The sequence below is a fragment of the Camelus dromedarius genome, chromosome 30 (genome assembly GCF_036321535.1).
Source record: "Camelus dromedarius isolate mCamDro1 chromosome 30, mCamDro1.pat, whole genome shotgun sequence".
Lineage (NCBI taxonomy): Eukaryota > Metazoa > Chordata > Mammalia > Artiodactyla > Camelidae > Camelus > Camelus dromedarius.
In genome coordinates, this window is record NC_087465.1 from 20,834,825 (window position 1) to 20,850,928 (window position 16,104).

Below are 16,104 nucleotides of genomic sequence, written 5' to 3' on the forward strand. Positions count from 1 at the left end.
GATGGTGTTGAGGACAACTGAAGCAGGAGAACTCTCACCAAAATAACTTAACAAGCCAGGAAGTTAAACACCCGTAGTTCCATAGATGTTGATAGAAGGCAGGAGACTCCTGAAACAAACCTCTTCTACGCACAGGAGAGTATGAGTGTCAGGATAGCTGCACTGGTTTCCTGAACCCAAGACCCAAGTCCGAGCTGGAAGGCCAGGTAGAGTTTGCATGTGCACAGAAGGGAGACCCTGAGTTTAGGAAATCCAGTGTCCTTGCAAGCAATAAGCAAGCCTGTTCTTTGTCCAGGGGGAGACAAGATTTATTGCAGGGCTAAGCGGTACACCCCTGAGTACCATCCGCACTTCTCAGAGTTGCCACCCAAGACGTGGCCTTAGGGAAAGAACAGTCAGAGAGTTTCGTGGTGTTAGCACACGCAGCAAGACACATAGGCATGCAAGTGGCCCGCAAGGACTGCCTCTCAACAGTGAAGTGTTCTTCAAGACTGGGATGCGCAGATTAGCATCACTCAAAGAATTAAAATAAATTCATTTTGGGGGCTCATTCCAGACCCAGCGGTCTTAGGCCATTTAGGCTACTGTAACAATACATCACGTATTAAGATAAGCCTTGTGTGGCTTATCAACAACACATACTTATTTCTCACAGTTCTGGAGGCTGGAAGTCCAAGATCCAGCACCAGCAGATTAGGTGTCTGGTAAAAACCCACTTCTTAGTTCATAGACTGATGTCTTTTCACTGTGTCCTCACATGGCAGAAGGTGTGACGGGGCTCCATGAGGCCTCTTTTATGAGGACACTCATCCCACTTTTGAGACTCTGTTCTCACAATCTAATCACTTCCCCAAAGCCCTGCCTCCTAATACCATCACATTGGGCATCAGGGTTTCAACACAGGAATTTGGGGAAGACACACCGTTCAGACCACAACACTAGTAAATCAGAAATTCAGCAATCCGAGTTTACAAACCCACTCAGTAATTCTGAGGCCCTTTAAAGTTCAAGAACCAAGAGTGTAACGAAAAGAATTCTTGCTAGCAGTCAGGATCGCAGGACTAGTCAAGGCTTCTACCAACTACCAGGGCATGTCTCTCAGCTTATCTGTGCCTCAGTGTCTTCACCGATAGCAGGAGCGGGTTCGATCATTTCTGATTCCTTATGGCTCAAATTCAATGAAGTCCTCTATTCTTTGACATGTAGCTTTATACATAGTGCCTGTGTTAAAGACCTTGAAATGCACATGGCATGTATTGGTAAAAGCAGGAGAGGTCAGCAAGTAGGAACAGGTCCACAAGGGTTCCTTACCACCCTCCCCAGTCCAGAGCCTGGGGCTAGACTCCAGGGCGCCCAGAACTTGTCTGTCAGCATCCTGGGAGTGGAACAGTCCCTCAGACAAACGTGCAGTAACCAATCTGGAATAGGCTGGCATATCAATCCAGAAGATTTGTTTACGAATTTATGGTGAGCCTTCTAACCGAAAGAGAGGCTAGCCCTGTGCTCTCTGGCCTGAGCATTCTCTTCCAGTAAGTGGACTGCTAGGAACTATTATCATAAGTTCTACTTGGAAAGCGTGGATTTAGAACAAGAGAGTTGGTTGAATGTTCCAAGACTGCCTGATGTGTCCATGTCTATACCAGGAATATGCCTGTCAGTTCAGCCAAGTTCACTTCCAGGGCATGGACACCTTCTCCTGGGGACAGCCCCTGAATGGTCCAACCAAGCTGCCCTCCAAGACTTTCCTGTTTTTTCTGGGCTTGCAGTGCCAAACAAGTCTCTCTCAGATCAACACATCTTTCCCCTCTTTGGCTGATTTAATAAGCTTCAGTTCTGTTCCATTCAAGTCTCAGAGACCATGAAACCTTCAGCCTCTCTTAAGTGACATTGCACATGCTCTGCCTTAATCGTTTCAGTTTTGATCTTAGAGTTAAAATCTCAGAAGACAGTCGGAGGGTCTTATTTCTGAGTTTCTGGCTGGCTACTGCACTTCTGTTTCCTCCTGTGCTCTCTGCCGCCCCCCTTCCCTAAATGGTCATCACCCCAGGAGTGGAGACTATCAGCCTATGGGGAGCAAGAACCCCACAGGGGAGCAGCTGCTTCATTTGTAGCCATCCCAGTGAGTTCCTACCCTCTTGGTTTTCATTCCATTATGGATTTTCAGCTGTGATTCTTTCATCTTAGAGTACAATGCAGTTTTGGCCCCAAGAGCTTATTAATAGCAGACAAGTTTTAATTTGTAATGAACAGTGGCTGCTGGGAATCTGTTTATGTTACTTAGAAATCTGAGCACAACTGAATTGGATCTCATTTGTAATAAGGCTTTGTAAAAGCCAAATGTATTCACGTTGTCTATAAAAAAAGAATGGCTGAATAATTACTCTATAAACATGATCAGTGGTGACAACAAATACAGATTATTCCTGCTCATGGGACTTGCATTTCTATAAAATGTGATATGGCCTGCATTATCTATGCATTTCCTTTTACCTTTTTTTGCTTTTATAGACACTATTTAAAATACAGATTATCTATATTTCTTTGTCAGTTATAAATCTCAATTAGAGAAAAGATAACAGAAGCATTTCTTTTTTTGTTTTTTGGTTTTTTGGTTTGTTTTTTTTGTCGAGGGTGGGAGGTAATTATGTTTCCCTCTCTCTTTGTTTTAATGGAGGTGCTGGGGATTGAACCCAGGACACATGCTAAGCACACACTTTACCACTGAGCTATACTGTCCCTCTTAACAGAAGCATTTCTGACATTAAAGAAGTCAGAAGATTTCTCTAAAAGTATGTTTCTCGGGGTACAGCTGTAAATAAGGTACATTTATTTAATATATTGCTGTGCCTCTTTTATTTCCAATATATTAATGCATGAGGTTTAAAATTAAATATGCTTTCCCCGTAGATTAATACTATCCTTTTCATCTTTGTCAAATAGAAGTAAATGGCTCGATTCAATATAACTAAGCGCGTTTGAGTGGCTCTTTTTGTGGTTTTTCGGAAGTAGGAGAGATTGAGAGTTGAAAAAGCATTCATCATCAGGAGAATTTGTTTTAAAAGCATCCAAGCTCCTACACAGCCGGTAGATAAATTACCCACTATTCAAGACAGGGAAGGAACAATTAGTTTCACATTATACTAAACCAGTCAGCTCCTTCAGTGACTGTCATTTCTGAGAAAAAGTCAGCAGAATGTCATAGTTGCTCCCTTTCTCCCATCCTTTTAAAAGCAAACAGCTAGTCGTTTCTCAGACTGCAAGCTCTCTGGACAGTAGGGTGAATGTAATTTTGCTGTTGTTTTTTAGAAAAGGAGAATTATATTCGTGACACATCTGTATGGTTAATAACACCTACTTCGCCAGGCAAAGTTAATGAAGCTTTTGTTTTGTACTAGTGACAGGCAAAGGCTTTGAAGCTTTACGGTAAGGAAGTAAGACATCAATAAATTACTCCCAAACCTCCCTTTCTTCTTCTCAGGATAATTATTTTTACATAATCATTTACCATCACAGAATAAAGGAAAGGGTAGGGAGAAATCATACTAGGGGTAGCAGAATATGCACCCAAAAATCTGCAGGCTGCTTTTGCCTTCTTAACAAAATGGATAGTTTCTAAATAGGCATTCATTACCTCTTTTGAGATGAGCAGGAAGGTGTAAGAATATACCAAATTAATGTCATCTGTCATGACTTAACTGGAAGAAACACAATGATTGGCAAACTTTATATCCACAGCTGCTGCAGCATTTTAAGCATCTTCCATCTGTAATAAGAAAGTGATCAGTGGAGGCCTTGGAGGAAAGAGTACAATTAGAAGCATATAAAGAGCCTCAGTTCCTTCCTGTACCCGGGTGTCATCCATCAAAACCCCCAAACTACAGTGTCCTATGTTTGCATGTCAATATCATTCTATAGGCTAAGTTTAATTTTATTTAAAAATTAAGGTGTTCATTTTCACGTTCATAAGGGATAAATTTTGGTATGTGTGTACAGGAAATGCATAAAAATTCTTTTATACCATGCAAAAAGTAGCACACCAACTTTGTACTGTAAGTTCAGAACTTTGTGCTTTAACGACTCATCGACTCTTCCCATGTACATGAACTCAGCCTGGAGTAAACGTGAAGCATGCATAGAAGGACGTTTCCATTTTTTAAAGTACATATACGTTTGACCAGTAAGGATATAGTATAGATTGTGTGAAGAAGAGAGGAAGGGGAAGAAGAAAGAAGGAGTGAGGGAGAGAAGCAAAAAATGAGAAACAGAGAGAGCGAGGCTGTCAAAATATCTGTACTTAGGGTTTACCCATGAAAGTTTCTTTCCGAGGAAGATAAGTTTTTTTTAATGCTTTTGACTGGAGAAAAGACTATTAAGGGTATATATTTTATTTTTTGTTGTTTCATTTGTGAAAGTTCTTAAATCGAAATTGTTAGGGATTTATTATTAAGATTACATCTATAAGTAGAGTACTTTGCAAAACTTTGAAGAATGATTGTCCCTGATTAGTTAATTAAATGCATTCAAATGTCATAAATGGCATTTGTAAGTGTAATATATTTTATATTGTGTTTTTAAGTGCATCATCTGTCTGGTTTAACAAATCAAACCTTTCCAGGAATGAAATAATTCTCAAAATCGAAGAAGTTAAATGTATCGACATGATGGCCTGACGTTGTCTTAGATTTTCCAGTATCACACACAGACATAAGATATGGGTGTAAGAATTCAGATCACAAAACTGAAATCCTCTGTCTCAATTTTTAATTGCATGTTCTGAAATGAAATCGTAAGACTGTCATGTGAATAGACTAAATTTTCTGAAATAACACAAGTATTTACAGTACCAAATGTTCACAGATGTCTTAACACAAAAATATTAGTACTATGATTTGTGTTCTTGTAAACATTTTATATTCAACTCTAAATGTTCCTAGAAGTAACAGATATGTACTCACTAAGGAAGATGACATTCAGTTAACTAAGATTACTGACTTATATGTCTATTCCTGACTGTGAAAGTTACATAGCCATGAAGGAAGAGAAAGTACCAAACAGGTTCGCAGAGTTCCTTTCAACCAATGATTTTGTCCTGACATGTGATGTGAAGCCGCAGACATCCAGAGCAATTCTCACCACTTCAACTGCCAGAGCAGTCTTTTTCATAATCTCTATATCACAAGCTTCAAAAATGTAACAGAAGGTCAAGTTACCTAATTCTCTGGCTAATCATAGGAGTCAGCAACTGTTGGGAAAGGCAGCTGTTCATGCAATCTGTCAGCCCTCGCTGAGCTGGAAAAATGGACCTTGGACCTCGTATAGTTTCTTACTAAGAAATAAAGCACCCACACAGCCCATATCTGACTTACCACCTTGTATAGAAATACTTCCCCTGTTTTAAGCTAAATAAGTAAGTGTCCCTTTGTTCTGCTTAACATGTACATCAGTAGTCCTCAGACACGCCCCCATCTTTTAGCACTTCGTGCTCCACGAGAGAGGATTCCAGGTCTTCCTACTGCAGCAACAGGGATGTTCATAAGCCAAATGCCCTCCATCGGTTGCCAGGGAGATTCATTAGCCGTAAGGGACCAGCACACACTGTTGAGCTGTAAAGTGTTGTTCCATCCAGTGCTTGACTGTGTTATGTTTTCCTCGACAACTTTGATGCAAAATATAAAGACCAAAATGTCTGGAGTTCTCCCTTGATATTGATAATCAGGAGTAGTTCAAGGTATTTTGTTCACCCATTATTGATAACTGATGCACGATGTTCTTCTCAATAGCAACTCCCATCCAAATTGATCCCTTGATTTGAATGTCTTTAACTTTTAAGGCATACACACAGATTTCCTAACTCCAAAACAGGCTTTGAATTTGATGGATAATAGATGTAATTATATTTTTTTTACCTAAATAGGAGGACCTTGAACTTGGTAGGATTCTAGGATAAATACATGCCTTTTTCCCACTACCGAAATCTTGCATTGTTTTATCTCCATCTTCAATTTCTCAATTCAGTTCTTCAACCAGTTGAATTTTTACTCTTATATGATGTGTTCTGGCTTATGGTTGCACCTGCCTGTTTCTGTCCTTCCTGCCTCTAGCTGTCTGCTCTTGTAACCAAGATTGTGTTAACTCAGATCACAGACCTGTACTGGCTCTTCCTCCTATCCTGGGCGCATAAGACTTAGGAATGCATCGTTCAAAGCCTTTTCCAAGAGAAAAATACCCTTGGTCACTTTTGTTAGGGGCAGCAAAGATTCAGGAGTAACCCAAGTCTCATTCCCTAGCCTACAAATTCAAGTGTTTCCCTTCTGACCTAGAAACGAGCTCAGGTTGAAAAATAATTGTTGATCTCAGGCAGTAAACAGGCTGAATTTTTTTCAAAATTGTGTCATGCTATAAATGTAAATAATTTTAGTCTTGTGTACAAGAAAGGATCTGAGAACCTAAACTTCTGAAGTGTGTTTGTCTTAAAGATCTAAGTCTTCTTTTATCCTTCTCCCGATTAAGCCTTAAAATCTATCTTATATATATGCGTGCTCTCAGCAACGAAATATACATCTCTATATTTAAATTTTTTTTTCTTTTCTCAGTTTCTACAGATAAAGTGATCTGAAGTAACAAATGATGCCATGGCAGCAGAAGAGAGAAACTGTGACAACCCCCCAAAATGTGGAAGGAGGGCTCTGACTGGACAGCATCACCTTTGGTTCAGTTTATATATAAACCCAAATAAATAAAATGGACAGTATTGTTCAATTTTAGAAATTCCATTTCTTCTATGTTCTGAGTTATATAATTGTCAGGTTTTTATGGTTTAGATTGTAAATGTGTTTTCCCCTTTGCTAATTATGTTTGGTTTTTTTTAAGTCTTAAAAGTCTTAAAATGTGAAGGACATTTATGAATGGTAAGGGAGACACTGTATACAAATGTATATTTGTAAAAGCTATTTTTATGATTAGCATGTTCTACTGTTGATCATATATAAAAGTCAGGTGATATTGCAATTCTGCATTTAAAGTTTATTTCCAACAATGTCATGTAAGAAAAGATGCATTGTATGCTAGTTTTTATAATTTATTTTTAATTTATAGTCCAAAGTACTTCAGACTGTAAGGATAAAATACTTGAAAAAGTTATATTTCTGCCCTCAATAGGCACCATTTTTATTAATAAAGAATGCAGATATTTCAGATGTGATTCAATAGTTAAAGGACTGTTGGTTTAACCTGTGATTAAATTGAGCATTCTCTGCTCAGCTGAACTGAAATGACTCATTTACTACCCCAGTCTGTCAGTCTGGGTAGGAGATCCCGTGGACAGGTTTTAATGCCAATACAGGTAAGAACTAGATTGGCAAGGAAGACTGTCTTGTCTTTGGCTCTGAAAGATGGAATTGGTGCGTACATCACTTCATTTCATCACCTATTACTAGGAAGTCTCCATTCCCCGGCATTGCAAGTGTTTTCCAGATGCTTTTGGCTGTTGTCTTGTGCTGTGGAAATGGAAGAAACCATCTTCACAGACTGTAGGAGAATCCAACATATAATTTCTTAATAAATACTGTTTCTTTTAAAATGAAATTGGCATGTATCTTTCTTTTGAGGTGCACTTGGTTTTAATACTTAGTTTGAATTTTTAAGTCACTGTAATGCCACAAAATCGGTGCAATAATGAAAGTAGAGCAACTTTATTAAAATGCATTATATGCCCTCTATGGTCTATATGCCCACACTCTATGGAATGACTTGTGCTCTGGAATGCATTAATTTGTCAGGTACTAGAAAGCCAGATGACCCTCAATCCATGACAGAAGTTACACTGTGCTTTACATTTCTAGAAGGCACTTTTTTTTCACCCAAATATAGAATTTTAAGAAAATATTTCAGAATAGAAAGTAAAACCACCTGAACATAGGTATTTATGCTCTTCCCAACTAAAACCTTGCTGCTAAATGACTGCCAGCTCCTCATTAAAAAGCAGAGAAAACACATGTAACACCACCCAGAGTATTTCGTGGGTTTAAGGCCACCTTTTTTCAAAGAAACCGAGGGTCAAAAATCACCTTCGTATGTTTTCTGTACTGTACTTCTTTAAGGAGATTCATCCTCTTTCTCTATGTCTTTCAAATATAAGCTAATGAAATCTTACATGATTTCATGCAACAAAGAATATCCAAAACCAAAATTCTGAAGGAAAAAAAAAAGAATTAGAAGTCTGTTGTTAAAAAGAATTAACAAACTTCATTTTCTTCTTTAAACTCTTAAGCAATTTGCCCACTAGAACTGATGGTCTGGACCAGGAATGTGCTTCTTTTGCAAGAGAATGGGAAAACCACAATGTAATACACTGGTTTGGGCCATAAAATGTATCGGAGAAGTTGTGGCTGCTGTGATCGGATTCTGAAGCTGCAAAGAACCTGCATATGGTTCTCTAAGGAAATCAGATCAGCAGAATGATTTCTTGGTTTGCTGCCAAACAGATGCGTTTGCTTGGGATAATCTGATGCTCAGAAAGGAAGCACTGCAGGTACCGTGTGTTAGGAAAACACACGTGTCTGTTTTTCCAAACTTGGCATTTGTCCTCAGTGTAGTCCACAGTGTAGCATTTATGATCTGGCATTATCATAAATTAAGAGCGTCATACTTTCTCAGATGTTCATTAACTATTCTCAAAATAAAATGAAAAATTAAAAAGTATAACATAATTCTTTGTTATTAGTGTTCGTCTTCTCTACATAGGCCTTGAGGAATGAAACCATGGGTCTTCCCCTTCATTCATTACCCGTTCCTGGCATAAGAATTTCTTGTGATGACCAGGATGGAGTGAAATATACAGCAGACCAACGAAATACAGATTATTTGGGATTATAATCCCTAAAGTTTTAGTTTAATAACTTAAAAGGAAGTGTTTAAGAGGTGAGGAGAGGACTGTGGACTTCATTTAACTCCAAACAACATGAGTCACATAAAGAAAAGAAAAGGAGCATTTCTCTCTGCACTCAATTCAAGAAAAATAGTTAAGCTGTCACTGGTGACAACGGGAAGGGGAAAATGCCAATTTTGCTTCCATCTTCAAGAAAAGAATAGCTTTCGAAGCAGGAATACACAACAAAATAAGATAGGAATAAAACAGAAGACAAGTAAAGAGGAAACTATTTTAAATGGATTAAAGTTCAGAAAACAGGAATTACAAATGCAAATGCCTGTAGAGGCCTGATTAGAAATAGAAGTGCAAGAATCAGGCCTGAAGTAAGTTAGCAGATATTAAATTCAACTATGCTAATGAGGCCATCCAGCCAGCTGCCGGATTCAGAAATGCAGACCTGGATTGGCCAGGTTTCCTGACTTTTCAAGAGAAGGTAGCTTTAAAGGAGATACTCTATTTTGGTTTGTTTTAATATGAATATGATGGTGAGTGAAACCATATCTGAGATCTATATCCAGGATTTAATAGTTGTATAACTTAAAAAAAAACAAAACCTTACAATAATGAGAACAAATGCAGGATTATCTCTGGTGAGAAAAAGAAGGGAGATGAGAATAAAAGGGATTCAGTAGCGTCTGTAATATTTGATTTCTTAGGGAAAATACTTGAATCAAATGTTTCAAGTCAAACATACCAAACTAAGTCTAGGTTACACTGTTGTCCATTTTACTTTCTCCATATTTTTGTAGTCTTACTACTCTTACTACTTAAGAATCATAAATGCATGGGGTTTATTTCACAGTGTTTATACATAGGTCGATGGAGATGTGTAGATTGATGATTCACAGATGTGAGTGGGATAAACAGTGTACACAGAGGTCGAGATTTGGATCTTTGGGTCCATCAGAAGTCTACAAGTCTGTGATCTACCTTTTCTAGAGATGCTCAGATTCCTAGAAAACAATATGACTTCGAGAAAGAGAGATGCCCCACTCCCACGTTCTAAGCCATTTTGCAGAGAAGGAATTTACAAGTGAATTTCTTATTTGTTACTGAAAAGGCTTCCTATCAGCCCTTGGGATATTTAGAGCCACTCTAGGAATCTAAATATGGTTCATCCCAGAATTTGGGGGGAGTGGTCTGAGTATGCAAAATAGCCCCCATGTTTATCTGCTGCATCTGTAACAATAAGGGTTGAGTATCCTCTCTCTTTATACCCTGCACAAATGGTGCCTTACACATAACAGATTATTTCTCCCTAAACGTCTGGGGAATTAAATGAAACAGGGTGTGTTCTGGGTTTTTACTTTATTATAAAAAATATTTTAAGCTATAATTTGTTAAGCAACTAGTACATTCTGAGCAGCACCGTACTGATGACTTGATATGCATTATCACTAATGCGCACAGGAGAACTGCTGGGTGGGTATTGTTAGCTCCAGTCTCCAAATAAAGAAAGTGGACCATTTATTCAATCAGTTCTTCATTGAGTGCCAACTCTGTGCTAAGCGCTGTTCCTGGCAATAGTGGTCCAGCTATAAATAATGAAGACTGAAAGTTCTGTCCTTGGATAAAAATAAAAAAAGCTTACACTATTCTGTATGATGCACAACAGGCCAATTAACCAGCAAATGTGTAGTATTGCAGGTGGTAATGATGCTAAAACAAAAAGCCAAGAAGGAAAGAACTGGTGAGGTTATACATGGATGTTTAAATAGGCTGATCAGGGAAGGCTCCAGGGTAAGGTGGCATTTGGGCCAAGATGTGGAGTAGGTGAAGGGGCCGTTTACGGGAAAGGTGTCCTGAGCGGGAGGGACAGGAAGTAAATCCCCGGAAGCAGGAAAATAATTGGTGTGTTCAGGAAAGGCAAGGAGGGCAGTGTAGCTGGAATAAACGAAGGAAGGAAAAACAGATGAGGCCAAAGAAAAGTCAAGATTTCAGATCACAGAGCCTCAGAGGTGACTCAGAGTGGGTTGGCTTTTTGCTGCATCAGATGGGAATTACATGGTCTAACTTAGAGGTCAAAAGAATCATCTGAGCTGCTAAGTCCAGAATAGATTATAGAGAAGAAAGAATCCAGAAACCCCTGCAGTCTAGGTTTATAAATGACTCTGTGAGTTTGGCCTGTGACTAGACTGGTCTGATCAGAGCAGAGAAGCCTGTTCACTTACTCATCAAATATGTCTTGAGCCCTTACTCCATGCCATATTTCTACTTGGCAATGAATAGGCACATTCCCTTTTCTCAGGGCACCTAGTCTGATGAATAATATTAATAAATAGCTGAATAAAGATAGAAAGAATAGAAAAATTTAAAGCTATATTGCAGATTAAAAAGAACACTGCATGTCAAAGTCGTGTTCCTCTTAGCTCTGATGGAAATGGATGGAGAAGCATTTTTTAAATTACCTTTGTTCAACCAGCTGAGACAGGGAAGCCCAGGTGCCCCAAAGCATAAAGGGCAAAGCTTGGACTCACTACAACTTTTTACCCTGATTCCACGCACTGGTTGTACATTGAAGAAAACATATTCCCCAAACACGGACTTCTCTTCCAAGTCAGTCACGGTGGTGAGACACATCTGCATATTCCTCAGCTCTTTTTCTACAGCCACGGAGACACTTCAGTACCCAGCACACAAAATGGTAGACAGTTGGACAGAGCTGCTCCCACCTCAAGAAAAAAAAAAATGCCTGTCAGCCAGCCCTTTTTCTGACTGAGATCCAGGTTTTGTTCAGGTATCAGCCTAAGATGGCTGGGTCCCGCCTTAGCCATAGAGGCTTGAGTTTAGAATTGTGGTAATTTTCCACAACCGTCTACACAATAACAGGGAACTTTTAAAAATATGGGTAATCATAGAGCCCCTTCAGACACTTGGATGTAATTGGTTTATTGGGTGGTGTTTTTTCAATTGCCCAGGTGGTTTATGTGTAGGTAGGGTTGAGAACCACTGACCTAAGCCAAGTATAGAAGTCATTCCTTTTACAAGTGGTTACTTAGGAACAAGCATGTGATGCCATTCTTTCCAACATGATATGAGGAGACACCTGCTGGGGCTCCCCTCAAGGAGGTGTGCTTGCTCCTAAGGAGACAGAGAGGAGGGTTGGGTCTCCTACTGTTTGCAGGCCAAGCTGTGTGAGGATGTGAGGGCTGGAATTCCTATAGCATCTTCTAATGATGAGGTGAGTAGCCAACATATTGAAGAGGGCAGTGAAAAAAGATGGCAAATACTCGAGACTTTATAATGTCTTTAAGCCACTAAATGAATGAGCCCTGGAGCCACTCTACCAGTAAACTCCTTCTTATTATGTGAGTTAATAAATATACTTCTTATTTCAAATAATTTATCATTGTATTTTCTGTTAAATGTGGCTGAAAAGAGTATCCCAAAGAATTCTTATAATTACCTAAAAAAAAAAAAAAAGAAGAAGAAAAAGATGAAGAAGCCAATTAGAAGCAATGCATCTTGGAGGAGATAGATTTTAGGGTCTTTTTTTTTTTTTTAAATAATATGTATCAATAAAGAGCTTCAGACTCCTTTTTGAATGCTTTATCCTGGCAGAGAACAAAACAGTCAAAGCAGGAGAAATCGCTCTGTTAATCCCAGCACAACAAAATTAGAAAAGTCTTTGTGTGTCCTGCAAATTGTACCAGAAACTGTGGCAATTAACCTGCTGTGGAAGCCAGAATCTTGGATGGGGAAGCAACAAGCATGCAAGCAGTGAGGGCCAACCATGAAGTCCCACCCACCCTTCTGATGGCGAATAGGAGACATAACTCTCTGCATTTATAGATAAGGGTATGAGCAAAGGGAGAAACCAATAATGGAATATATCAAAAATAAACCACATTATAAAGAAGAGGGACTATTCCATTCAAAATTAAAAAAATGATCAGATTTCTAAAAGTTACTTTTTTCATAAAACAGGAGAATGTTTTAAAAACTTGTTCTGTGTTTAAAAAGAAAGGTATATGACCATGAAAATGTCATAAAATTTGACCACAGAGACTTTTGAAAAGAACTGATATTTTTGGCAGTGATTTTTTTTAATTAAAAAAAAAAGAATTCCCCAAAATAAAATAATCAAAAGCAAACTTTATGCTTCAAAAAACCAAATAATTGTTTTGGAGAGCAAATTTAAGGGACTCCTACAGAAGAGAGAGTGAAAATAAAGAGGTAAACATATTAAAAAGATGACGAGGGCAGAGAAAGATTTAACTTGGGCATCATAGGTTATCCCCAGGAAGAAATCAGAAAGAACGAATCAAAAAGTTGTGAGAACGAATATTTGTCTACATATCGCGTGACTGGGACATTGTGCTGTACACCAGAAACTGACACATTGTAACTGACTATACTTCAATTTTTGAAAAGTTGTGAAAAGCAGACATAATTTAAGAAAAATTTTCACCTGAGTAAAAAGACCTTCATCTTTTACTAAAGACAAAGACCAAAAAGGCTTGCCATATTCCCAGAAATACTAATTTTAAAGGAAAACCCAACATTACTTACAGAAAAAAATAGAAAATCTAAAAATTAACAAATAATAAGACCTAGGAAGTTCTGTCTCTCCAATATAAGGAAAGCTGAAGTTCCAATTCTCCAGTATAAGGAGAGCTAAAGTTCCGATAAGAAAACTTTTATGTTCAAAGTGGTACACCCGCAGACCTCCATTCAATGTGTGAAGGCACCAGTCATGTAGCTCAGATAGCCATCAGCTCAGGATACATACCATTCATACTGAATTTCTAAGAGCATCCCAGAAATTTTTACCTGAACATATACTGTATGATACGATTGCAAAAAATAAAAACAAAATGCTAGAGACGTTTACAGTACAAAAATACCTAATAATAATCACTGAATTAAGTAAATCACAGAGAGCTGAACATACATTATTGCAATATTTATAAAAAGGAATATAAAAAATAGCAAACAAAAGCATTCTTAAAAACATGATTTATATGTAAATATAATTGCTGTTGAACAACAACCTGCTTTTACAATTCCGGAGTGAGTTAATACAGTCGATTAGGTGAGGACCAGAGAAGGAAATATGTTAATGCCTCATCCCATATGGGTCCATTCCTCTAACAAATGGTTGAGCATCTGTTAACACATCAGACACTCTTCTAGGTTCTTAGGATAAATCAGTGAGCAAAAGAGGTGAAATCTTCAGCATTGGCAAAGTTTCAAACTGAGTGTGTGAAATCTATATTTTATATAAAGGTGATCACTAACAGAATTAGAAAGAGTATATAACTTACAAATTCTCAAAGATGACAAAAATCAGGCAGGACACTGTGTACCCAGAAGGGAAAGAAAGGAAGGAAAGAAGGAAGAATGGGGGAGGGAGGGGGGAAAGAAAGACAGCCAGGGTAGCCAGGCAGCCAGGCAGCCAGGCAAGCAATTGAGTGTGAAGCAAAAGTATTTTTTTAATGTCTAAATACACAATGAGAAAATACCATTTAGAGCAATAAATGAAGACAGATTAACCCACCCTGTTGAGGGGCAAAAGCAACCACTCAGCTGTGGGGTGAGTCATATCTGTGCTGTGCTGCTTAAAAGAGTTGTAAGAAAAATAATACTAAAAAGTTAAAGATGAAGAAATACATCTTCAAAAAAGCTTCCAGTTCAGAGGGTTTTTTTTTTTTTTTTACAAATGCTACCTATTAAATATTCAAAGAATAGTTCATTTCCTTGCCATGAAATCCATTTCAAGATACATCAAAAGACCTGAATCTACCCAGCTCTTTTTATGACGGTCCTATGCCTCTTACATAAAAACTTGACAAAAAAGTAGCACCCAAAATCCAAATATAGAAAACTCCCTAACTATACATGTAAAAATGTGAAATAAATCAAAATATAAGCAAAAATTCAACAAAATATAAAAGATCTCCTATGACCAACTAGGACTTCTTGACAAAAATTCACACATACTCATACACGCACACACATGTACACGGGCAGTCATGCAAACACACACACAAACCTATATACATCTTAAAACAACATTACACTTCATACTGTAACAGGGGTCACAATTGAACTCACATTAAAACAATAATACCTTCTACTTAAATTAATATTTTTAACTTATTCTAGAAGAGAAAGCTAGTGCAGTAAAGCAAGAAACAGAGATTAAGAATATGACAATTGAAAGAATGAGAAGACTTTTTGATTGGATAGGATGTGATTATCAACCTCAAGGTCTAAGAAAATAAGATAAACACTATTAGGCTTAATTATGAGTTAATTTTTTTTAATATCCAATAAAAGTAAAAGTGTATACAGTTTTGTAATATACAAACAACTGTGAAAATGTGATAAAAATATTTCATTTTATAATGTTAAAATACTTAAAAAATTTCCTATAATATAAACCCAATATAAAATGCACAAAGCTTCAGGGTACACACCACAAAATTTTATTCATAGAATAAAAGATATGACTATATGAATAGATATAAGATGTTCCTAGATGGTAAGTTTGAAGTTACAAATAAACCAATCCTTTGTACATTAATTCAATATAAATTTTTCCCCAAGTCTCAAAGATCTTGTCCACTCCTCTGGCTTTTCACGCAGTTTTATATGCTGACTTGTCCCAAAAGGATGCTCAGAGTCCTGACCTCTCTTTTTCTAAAGCCAGTTTCTCAATGGGCAGTTTCACTTGGATGTCTCACAAGCATCTCAAACTTAACTCTTACTTTTCCACCTAAAATGCATCCCGTTTCAGAGTACCCATCTCTGTAGATGGTGCATATATCCACTCATTACTAAACCAGAAACCTAGAAGTCATCTTAGCTTCTTTCTCTCTTACCTCCCATCTCCAATCTTCCACTACTTTATGTTGCTGCTGTCTCCAGTTATACCCTGGGTCCCTTCACTTTTCTCAGTTTCATCTCCAGCATTCCAGAAACTGCCCCCCACAGTATCTTCTTGCTTCTACACTACCTATAGCTCCAATCTAAAAATCATCTTTTTCAAAATGTCAATGTAAATTGCCACACTTTTGTGTTAAACCTTAGTAGCATCTCAAAGCCTTTAGGGTAAATCCAAAGCCCTTGGCATTCCCCGTGAGGCTCCAAATGGCCAACCCCTCGTGCCCACCCCTACCTCTTCTGTCTAGTTTCTTCAGTGCTCTGCGATAACCAGGTTATATACTCCT

At 37.9% G+C, this 16,104-nt stretch overlaps 1 protein-coding gene and 1 long non-coding RNA gene across 4 annotated transcripts in view; one reads left to right on the top strand and one right to left on the bottom strand.

The window, feature by feature from the left end:
• Window positions 1-7,579, top strand: part of RALYL (RALY RNA binding protein like) — a 298,333-nt gene extending 290,754 nt beyond the window's left edge. For all 3 annotated transcript variants that reach the window (XM_064480903.1, XM_064480904.1, XM_010979376.3), the window contains one exon: window positions 6,594-7,579. In XM_064480903.1, the coding sequence (XP_064336973.1) occupies window positions 6,594-6,611 (18 nt within the window). In that variant the 3' untranslated portion in view covers window positions 6,612-7,579. The remainder of the gene's footprint in view (window positions 1-6,593) is intronic.
• LOC105088512 (uncharacterized) overlaps window positions 1-16,104 on the bottom strand; it is a 132,831-nt gene that overhangs the window by 16,245 nt on the left and 100,482 nt on the right. The window lies entirely within an intron of this gene.